Source organism: Pelophylax lessonae (assembly GCF_965119305.1).
Source record: "Pelophylax lessonae genome assembly, chromosome: 6".
Classification (NCBI taxonomy): domain Eukaryota; kingdom Metazoa; phylum Chordata; class Amphibia; order Anura; family Ranidae; genus Pelophylax; species Pelophylax lessonae.
In genome coordinates, this window is record NC_138773.1 from 330,179,071 (window position 1) to 330,190,163 (window position 11,093).

General features: G+C 48.4%; 1 protein-coding gene across 1 annotated transcript in view; it reads right to left on the minus strand.

The window, feature by feature from the left end:
• LOC309558833 (protein mono-ADP-ribosyltransferase PARP14-like) overlaps positions 1-9,394 on the minus strand; it is an 85,776-nt gene extending 76,382 nt beyond the window's left edge. Inside the window, exon 1 of the mRNA XM_082261916.1 lies at positions 9,170-9,394. Coding sequence (XP_082118042.1) covers positions 9,170-9,359 — 190 coding nt within the window. The 5' untranslated portion in view covers positions 9,360-9,394. The remainder of the gene's footprint in view (positions 1-9,169) is intronic.
• Between the last annotated feature and the right edge of the window lie 1,699 nt (positions 9,395-11,093).

Below are 11,093 nucleotides of genomic sequence, written 5' to 3' on the forward strand. Positions count from 1 at the left end.
AAGACAAGGATAACCATAATAAGGGTTTTCTATGGGAATGTCACCGGTCACATGACCACCTATATCTATAGGGCTGCCTGTCAGGTGTACCACCCCCAGATTAGGATAACCGTACCATCCTATAAAACAACACCTCATGGTGTCACTGCTCCACTTACATCATTAAATATTGAAAATTGTATCCTGTATGACATCAGTGATAACATGTATGTAAAGCTCAAACTTTTCTTTGTAGTGCTGAATTAAGTCTAACACAGAGAGAACCCATCAGTACCGGCCCTGATCACCATTGTCAGCCAGACAGGAAGTGATAACAAATCAAAACGTTACAATTATCACCAGAACAAGAATTGCTGAGAGATCAAAATGTAACATTTATCACCAGAACAGGAAGTGATGAGAAATCCAAATGTTACATGTATCACTGAAACAGGAAGTGATGAAAAATACTGGGATCTCCCCCTTCCCCTGCCCTCAGCCCACCGCCCCCCCTCTCCTCTCTCCACCCTCCCCCTCTATCCTCTCCTTTCCTCCCGGACTACCCACACCCTTTACCGTCTTTTCTCTCCTATTATAACTGCCCCTTTAGCCTAATATGATGCTCCCGTCATGGGGGGGGGGGGTGGGCAACCCACGTCCAGCTGGATGTGGGGGGTGTACCCCCTTTCCGATTGGGAGGCTGCGACATACAGCAGACTATATTATCTTACTTGAACGAGTCTTGTTAACATTCCTTTATCTACTATCGTATTTCTCTTTACTCTGAACTGACAACGAGATTAAAGGAATCCTACTCATAAGGCCCCTTGGAAAACTTATACGCATACTCACAGATACCTACCCTCCATTATCACTGTTATGTATCACTTAAGCCTGACCCTTTCAGGATTTTAGGGTATTCATCTGAGTAGACCTTTTCCCGACATTTTTCAATCCTTAATAAGATCTAATGAGATCTAGTATTTCCTCTTAAACTATGTTGCATCACATATTGTTATTGCTTTTTGATTGATACAGTTTCTTGATGTTAAAATGTACTTGAAACCTCATCACACTTGTTAACACAGACGTTACTTTGAATTTGCTGTATGTAAGTTTTTCTTTATGTTAATTCTCAATAAAGATATTTTGGAAAAAAGAAAAATCAAATTGTTACATTTATCACCAGAACAAGAAGGGTTGAGAAATAGAATGGTATATTTATCACCAGAACAGGAAGTAATGAGAAATCCAAATGTTACATTGATAACTGAAACAGGAAATTTTGAAAAACAAAATGTTACATCCTTTGTGAAAGCACCCAACTAGAAAGGGGAGGGGGCTTTATCCACCCCTTGCTGTGTTTCTCTGGGAGATACTGGGCGGCGCGCCGGCATTACGTCATTGGCATCGATGCAGAATCGCAAACGGCTGCATCGGCTGTGTCAGTTTCATTCTGGGACGCTGTATTGTCCCCGAATAAAGGTGCCCGGAACCCAGGACAGATCTTCAAAATGTGGCACCACCCCTTTTCAGCCAAACTGCATGACATCACATCTTCGTATGTTATATTACACACGACGTCAACCTTTCTGACAGCACAGTTCTTGTACTGGGGAAGTATGGTGGCTACCATTACTGATCTCTCCCTAAAATACCTGTTCCCTGGCTGTCTCGCTGACCCAATAGTTTCAGTACTTTCCTGATTGGCAGACATGTTCCTTCAGGAGTGTCTCAGAAAATACTGAAGCCTCAGACAGCCAGGCATTAGAAATGAGCAGCCGATTTGACATGCGCCCAGCTTTTGCTTGTTTGGAGGTTCAGCAAATGACTGAACTAAATTGGTGTTTGGCCGAGTTGAGCCTTTGGAGACAGTGGGAAGTGAAACATTTATAAGCAGTAGAGTTCCCTCCACCGCTAAATGTGACGGCTCCCCCTCTGGCTGCTTGTTAGGAAGCCGGCAGCCGCCTGTGTCCTAACAAACATGACTCCTCCCTATCTTGGGATCCCTGGCTGACAGCAGAATGTAAACAAGGAGGGGTGAGGGTTATAAAAAACAAAAAATGGTGCAGAGTTCCCCCCCAGAATTCATATCATACCCATAACCAGGGCTTTTTTTCTCGGGGGAATAGGTGCAGGAACTCCCCCCTTTTGAGTCACCCCTTGTCTCCACCCACTACCCACCTCTGAGCACTGTCCCTTGGTTCCACCCCCTACCCACCTCCCATGCACAACTAAATACCTCAACCAGCAACAAAAGATCCACCCCAGCAACATTAGACCCCCTCCAGTAGCAACAATGGCTTTCCCAGCAACCAGTACCTATAGATCAGCCAACAATAGACTTCTACCTCAACAGGAGATCCCTACCAACACCATAAGACCCCCAGCAACAATAGATCCCCCAGCAGCAACAACAGACCCTCACAAAATACCAGATCCCTACCAGTGACAATAGATCCCCAAGCAGCCAGCATCAAGAGACCCTCCAACACACCCCCACCCCTTGCTTTTACATACATTCAGTGCTGGAGGTGCCGGAACTGCGTTCCACCGTGTTCCTGCTGAAAAAAAGCCCTGCCCATAACCATATCCAACCATGAAGCCACATCCAAACATAAATCTTGGCAGACCAGGGAAGGGGGAAGGACAACTGTATGGCCCTCCTCCTGAGTCATTCCAGACCATGTGACATGGGGGGGGGGGGTTAAAAGAGGATTCTTTCTACTAATGGGAGCCCCTACAAAACTAAAACAAAAAATCCACAGCTTGGGGTAACACAAAGACACATACCAGACCCTTATCCTGGAAGAAGGCCTGGCATGCATGTCAATGGGGACCCCATGCAATAAAAAAAAAAATGATAGGGGTCCCTCCCATCCCCAAATATCCATAACAAACCCTTTGGGTCAAGTATGGATTTCAAGGGGGAACCACATGCAATAACACAAGAATTTGGCATGCATGCCAAGAGGGACCCCACAATAAAAAAAAAAGGCGTGGGGTCACCTTCACTTTCCCATGCTGATGAGTACAAGGGCCTCTTCCCCATAACCCTTCCCTGATGGTGGGAGTTTCTGCCAATAAAATGTAAACAAAGGGGGGTCTCCCAGGTGAAGTCAATGACCAAATTATGGAAATATTTAGTCAATGATGTCACTTGGAAGACCCCTTTGCTAACATTTGCAGGCAGGGAATAGAGCTGAATAGGTGGGGTTTTTTTTTGGTGGGTCATCACTCATTGTGAGGATCTGCATTCCTGGACTGACATTGGATGTACATTGTGCAACTTTTTTCTGGGTCTTTTTTATGAAAGGACTTGTCAAAAACCGTGTCTGTTAGTTTAACCCCTTAAGCCCCGGAGGATTTGGCTGCTCAAAGACCAGGGGCTATTTTGCGTGACTTTACAGACGATTGCGCGGTCATGCAATGCTGTACCCACATGAGATTGACGTCCTTTCTATCCCCACAAACAGAGCTTTCTTTTGGTGGTATTTTATCACCTGTGCGATTTTTATTTTTTGCGCTATAAACAAAAAAAGAGCGTAAATGTTGAAAAAATAACAATATTTTCCACATTTTTTTTATATAAAATTCCCCCAAAAAAAATGTAAAATCTAAATTTTTTTAACATTTTTGGCCAATTTGTTTTCTGCTACATATTTTTGGTAAAAAAAACGCAATAAGCGTATTTTGATTGGTTTGCGCAAAAGTTATTGCGTTTACTAACTACGGGAAAGATTTATGTCATTTTTATTGTTTTTTTTTTTTTTTACTAGTAATGGCGGCGATCTGCGATTTTTAGTGGGACTGCGACATTGCGGCGGACAGATCGGACCCCTGACTGAAATTTTTGACACTTTTGGGGGGACCAGTGACACTACTACAGTAATCAGTGCTAAACATATGCACTGTCACTGTACTAATGACACTGGCAGGGAAGGGGTTAACTTTATTAGAGATCCAGGGGTTAAGTGTGTCCCTAGGGGTGTGATTCTAACTTTCAAGGGGCGTGGCTTGTGATGTAACCACAGAGACATACGATCCTTCATAGCAGGATCGTATGATCTCTGCAGTTACATCAGGGAGAATGACAGACGGCTTTGTTTACATCAGCCGCCTGCCTTTCTCCCTCTCCAGCGGAAGATCGCGAGTGACCGCCGGACATCGGAGCCACCGGTCACTCACGCGGGGAACACAGTGAACGAGCGGGGGCGGGAGCGCGCCTCCGGCAGCACGAGCTCGCCCCCTATTGGCTCGCGGGCGAGTGATGTATATATATATATGTCACTTTGTCCAGGAGGGGCTGACCGCCGCAGTATATGTACTTGCGGCGGTCGGCAAGTGGTTAATGCTTACATTTTATTTGTAAATGATTAGGGGTACTATGGGGGGGGGGTAGCGGTTATCTGAGGGCCCTCTTAATAATAAAGATGGCTTCCAGATTTCAATAAGCTCCCCACCTGCAGACCCCTACAACCACCAGGCCAGGGTTATGGGAAAGAGGCCTTGTCCTCATCAATATGTGGACAAACTGCTTTGCCTTGGGAGACCCCCCATGTTCAGGGGGTAAAGGGGCGCAGCATGCACAAGGCTTCTCATGACCTGCAAGGTTTCATACTTGTGTTAAGGGTCTGGTATGGGTTTTCGGAGGGGCCCGTTCTTTTTTACTTTTGTGTTATTGCTTGTAGGTTCCCCCTTAAAATTTATACCAGACCCCAACGGTCTGGCATTGAATTTGGGGGCGACCCAAAGCCTTTTTTGCATGGGGTCCCCCTTGACATCCATGCTAGACCCTCATCAAGGATAAGGGTCTGATATGTATTTTTAGGGGGAACCCACACCGTTTTGTTTTTTGTGTGGAGGTCCCGCATTAGCATCTACACTTATCAGCCACTTTATTAGGTACACCTTCCTAGTAGCGGGTTGGACCCCCTTGTGCCTTCATTCTTGGTGGCATAGATACAACAAGGTGCGGGAAACTTTTCTCAGAGATTTTGCACCATAGTGACATCATAGCATCACGCAGTTGCTGCAGATTTGTCGGCTGCACATACATGATGCCAATCTCCCGTTTCACCACATCCCAAAGGTGCTCTATTGGATGAGATGTGGTGAGTGTGGAGGCCATTGGGGTACAGTGACCTCATTGTCATGGTGAAGAAACCAGTGGTGAGATGATTGGAGGTTTGTGACATGGTGCATTATCCTGCTGGGAGGAGCCATCAGAAGATGGGGACACTGTAGTCATAAAGGGATGGACGTGGTCAGCAACAATACTCAGGTAGGGGGTGGGGTTTAATCCACGCTCAATTGGTACTAATGGGGCCCAAAGTGTGCCAAGACCCCCCACACCATTGCACCACCACCACCAGCCTGAACTATTACCCCGCCCTCCTCCCCCACACCATTACACCACCACCAGCCTGAACTTTAACCCCCCACACCATTACACCACCACCACCAGCCTGAACCAATACCCCCTCCCCCCCCCACACCATTTTACCTCCACCAGCCTGAACCATTACTCCCCCCTCCTCCCCCACACCATTACACCACCCCCACCAGCCTGAACCATTACCCCCCGCCTCCTCCCCCACACCATTACACCACCACCAGCCTGAACCATTACCCCCCTCCCCCACACCATTACACCACCAACCTATCCCGGTGATACAAGGAAGAGTAACACTCTGCATTCCCTATATCTGATCCCCCAGGACTCTGCATTCACTATATCTGATCTCCCCAGGACTCTGCATTCCCTATATCTGATCCCCCCAGGACTCTGCATTCACTATATCTGATCTCCCCAGGACTCTGCATTCACTATATCTGATCTCCCCAGGACTCTGCATTCACTATATCTGATCTCCCCAGGACTCTGCATTCACTATATCCGATCTCCCCAGGACTCTGCATTCACTATATCCGATCTCCCCAGGACTCTGCATTCACTATATCTGGTCCCCCCAGGACTCTGCATTCACTATATCTGATCTCCCCAACACTCTGCATTCACTATATCTGATCTCCCCAGGACTCTGCATTCACTATATCTGATCTCCCCAGGACTCTGCATTCACTATATCTGATCTCCCCATGACTCTGCATTCACTATATCTGATCTCCCCAGGACTCTGCAGTCACTATATCTGATCCCCCCAGGACCCTGCATTCACTATATCTGATCTCCCCAGGACTCTGCATTCCCTATATCCGACCCCCCCAGGACTCTGCATTCGCTATATCTGATCTCCCCAGGACCCTGCATTCACTATATCTGGTCCCCCCAGGACTCTGCATTCACTATATCTGATCTCCCCAGGACTCTGCATTCATTATATCTGGTCTCCCCAGGACTCTGCATTCACTATATCTGATCTCCCCAGGACTCTGCATTCACTATATCTGATCTCCCCAGGACTCTGCATTCACTATATCTGATCTCCCCTGGACTCTGCATTCACTATATCTGATCTCCCCAGGACTCTGCATTCACTATATCTGATCCTCCAGGACTCTGCATTCCCTATATCTGATCTCCCCAGGACTCTGCATTCACTATATCTGATCCTCCAGGACTCTGCATTCACTATATCTGATCTCCCCAGGACTCTGCATTCACTATATCTGATCGCCCCTGGACTCTGCATTCACTATATCTGATCTCCCCAGGACTCTGTATTCACTATATCTGATCTCCCCAGGACTCTGCATTCACTATATCTGATCTCCCCAGGACTCTGCATTCACTATATCTGATCTCCCCAGGACTCTGCATTCACTATAGGTGATCCCCCCAGGACTCTGCATTCACTATATCTGATCTCCCCAGGACTCTGCATTCACTATATCTGATCTCCCCATGACTCTGCATTCACTATATCTGATCTCCCCAGGACTCTGCAGTCACTATATCTGATCCCCCCAGGACCCTGCATTCACTATATCTGATCTCCCCAGGACTCTGCATTCCCTATATCCGACCCCCCCAGGACTCTGCATTCGCTATATCTGATCTCCCCAGGACCCTGCATTCACTATATCTGGTCCCCCCAGGACTCTGCATTCACTATATCTGATCTCCCCAGGACTCTGCATTCATTATATCTGGTCTCCCCAGGACTCTGCATTCACTATATCTGATCTCCCCAGGACTCTGCATTCACTATATCTGATCTCCCCAGGACTCTGCATTCACTATATCTGATCTCCCCTGGACTCTGCATTCACTATATCTGATCTCCCCAGGACTCTGCATTCACTATATCTGATCCTCCAGGACTCTGCATTCCCTATATCTGATCTCCCCAGGACTCTGCATTCACTATATCTGATCCTCCAGGACTCTGCATTCACTATATCTGATCTCCCCAGGACTCTGCATTCACTATATCTGATCGCCCCTGGACTCTGCATTCACTATATCTGATCTCCCCAGGACTCTGTATTCACTATATCTGATCTCCCCAGGACTCTGCATTCACTATATCTGATCTCCCCAGGACTCTGCATTCACTATATCTGATCTCCCCAGGACTCTGCATTCACTATAGGTGATCCCCCCAGGACTCTGCATTCACTATATCTGATCTCCCCAGGACTCTGCATTCACTATATCCGGTCTCCCCAGGACTCTGCATTCACTATATCTGCTTTCCCCAGGACTCTGCATTCACTATATCTGATCTCCCCAGCACTCTGCATTCACTATATCTGATCTCCCCAGCACTCTGCATTCACTATATCTGATCTCCCCAGGACTCTGCATTCACTATATCTGATCTCCCCAGGACTCTGCATTCACTATATCTGATCCCCCCAGCACTCTGCATTCACTATATCTGATCTCCCCTGGACTCTGCATTCACTATATCTGATCTCCCCTGGACTCTGCATTCACTATATCTGATCTCCCCAGGACTCTGCATTCACTATATCTGATCCTCCAGGACTCTGCATTCCCTATATCTGATCTCCCCAGGACTCTGCATTCACTATATCTGATCCTCCAGGACTCTGCATTCACTATATCTGATCCCCCCAGGACTCTGCATTCGCTATATCTGCTCTCCCCAGGACTCTGCATTCACTATATCTGCTCTCCCCAGGATTGGGTACAGGGAGGGGGGCATTGCCCTGCCTATTAATTTAGAAAATGGCCAGAACTGATTTTCAGCTCCCATTGACTTCAATAGGCTTGGATTCGGCACCCAAACTTTAGTTAGTGTTCTGTGAAGCCGCTTCCAACCCGACCCAGGTATGTTCACCTCTTCACTGCCAGGCAACCGGCATTTCCTGAACAATGCGCTCTTCACATTCCTCACCTTTAAACATCAGCTGGGGATTTCCCAAAACAAATATCTTGGATGAGTCACAGAAGGTTAAACTATAACTTTCCATTATTTCCAAAGTGACACCCAGAGCTAAGCTGACACCTCCGATAGAACAACCCCCGTCATCTCTACAGGGAGTGTACTATGTACAGGAATAGGTAACATACATACCAGAAATATCACATACCACTTACCTGCCTCCTCCTTGTAGTGTATGAGGATCCCCCTCCAGTCCTCAGTACTTACCTGCCTCCTCCTTGTAGTGTATGAGGATCCCCTCCAGTCCACAGTACTTACCTGCCCCCTCCTTGTAGTGTATGAGGATCCCCTCCAGTCCTCAGTACTTACCTGCCTCCTCCTTGTAGTGTATGAGGATCCCCTCCAGTCCTCAGTACTTACCTGCCTCCTCCTTGTAGTGTATGAGGATCCCCCCCAGTCCTCAGTACTTACCTGCCTCTTCCTTGTAGTGTATGAGGATCCCCTCCAGTCCTCAATACTTACCTGCCCCCTCCTTGTAGTGTATGAGGATCCCCTCCAGTCCTCAGTACTTACCTGCCTCCTCCTTGTAGTGTATGAGGATCCCCTCCAGTCCTCAGTACTTACCTGCCTCCTCCTTGTAGTGTATGAGGATCCCCCCCAGTCCTCAGTACTTACCTGCCTCTTCCTTGTAGTGTATGAGGATCCCACTCCAGTCCTCAGTACTTACCTGTCCCCTCCTTGTAGTGTATGAGGATCCCCCCCAGTCCTCAGTACTTACCTGCCTCCTCCTTGTAGTGTATGAGGACCCCCTCCAGTCCTCTTATACTATATAAGAAGTTAAGAACCCCCTCTCCCGTCCCCCCAGTACCTACCTTCCTCCTCCTTGAAGTGTATGAGGATGTGGCCCCGGCTGCAGTCGATGTCTCGGATCGCACATTCTCCTCCATTGGATTCGCTCCTCTTCTGGAAATACAGCAGAAGTTTATTTTTTAGTTTCTTCAGCCTCTGGGGGCCGTCACCCCACTGGAGGGACACGGGGTACGGGTACTGGGGGTCACCCATTGCTCTGGCAGTGACAGTTCCTTCTTCCGGGTGAAGGTTTATATAATGAGACGTATGTGGAGTCCTCTGGGTGTGGAGCGGGGAATGGCTCAGCTCAGTCCTGCTTTAGTTTTGGTTTCATTTCTCGCTCTCACTTGTTTGTCTCCTCCTATTCAGGGAAAGTCCCTCCACATACACAGCACTGTACACAGAATACACAGCACTGTACACAGAATACACAGCACTGTACACAGGCTGGACACGGAATACACAGCACTGTACACAGGCTGGACACGGAATACACAGCACTGTACACAGGCTGGACATAGAATACACAGCACTGTACACAGGCTGGACACAGAATACACAGCACTTTACACAGGCTGGACACGGAATACACAGCACTGTACACAGGCTGAACATAGAATACACAGCACTGTACACAGGCTGGACATAGAATACACAGCACTGTACACAGGCTGAACATAGAATACACAGCACTGTACACGGAATACACAGCACTGTACACGGAATACACAGCACTGTACACAAGCTGGACACGGAACACACAGCACTGTACACAGGCTGGACACCGAATACACAGCACTGTACACAGGCTGGACACGGAACACACAGCACTGTACACAGGCTGGACACGGAACACACAGCACTGTACACAGGCTGAACACGCAATACACAGCACTGTACACAGGCTGGACATGGAATACACAGCACTGTACACAGGCTGGACACGGAACACACAGCACTGTACACAGGCTGAACACGCAATACACAGCACTGTACACAGGCTGGACATGGAATACACAGCACTGTACACAGGCTGGACACGCAATACACAGCACTGTACACAGGCTGAACACGGAACACGCAGCACTGTACACAGGCTGAACACGGAACACACAGCACTGTACACAGGCTGGACACGGAATACACAGCACTGTACACAGGCTGGACACGCAATACACAGCACTGTACACAGGCTAAACACGGAATACACAGCACTGTACACAGGCTGGACACTGAATACTCAGCAGATTGCTGATGTTTTGCTAAATGCACAAAATATAACTGATCCCAACATTTCTAGGTAATAACAGCAGAGATTGCTGATCCTGGGAATATCCCATGACCCTCATCTCTCAGCCTTCCTCTGGCTCTGAATCAGCTGGGAGGGTAGGATTGTGTGCAGGCAGGGAGGGGTTTAGGACGGTGTGCAGGGGGCGTAGGATTGTGTATAGGGAGGGGGGTAGGACAATGTACAGGGAGGGGGTGGAGGACGGTGCACAGGGAGGGGGGGTAGGAGGGTGTGCACTGTGCAGGGAGGGGGGTAGAACAGTGTGCAGGACGGTGCACAGGGAGGGGGGGTAGGAGGGTGTGCACTGTGCAGGGAGGGCTGTAGGACAATATAAAGGGAGGGGGATAGGATGGTATACAGGGAAAGGGTGTAGGACGGTGTACAGGGAGGGGGGTGTAGGACGGTGTGCACTGCAGGGAAAGGGTGTAGGACAGTGTACAGGGAGGGGGTGTAGGGCGGTGTATAGGGAGGGGATGTAGGACAATATACAGGGAGGGGGTGTAGGACAATATACAGGGAGGGGGTGTAGGACAATATACAGGGAGGGGGTGTAGGGCGGTGTATAGGGAGGGGATGTAGGACAATATACAGGGAGGGGGTGTAGGACAGTGTACAGGGAGGGGGTGTAGGGCGGTGTATAGGGAGGGGATGTAGGACAA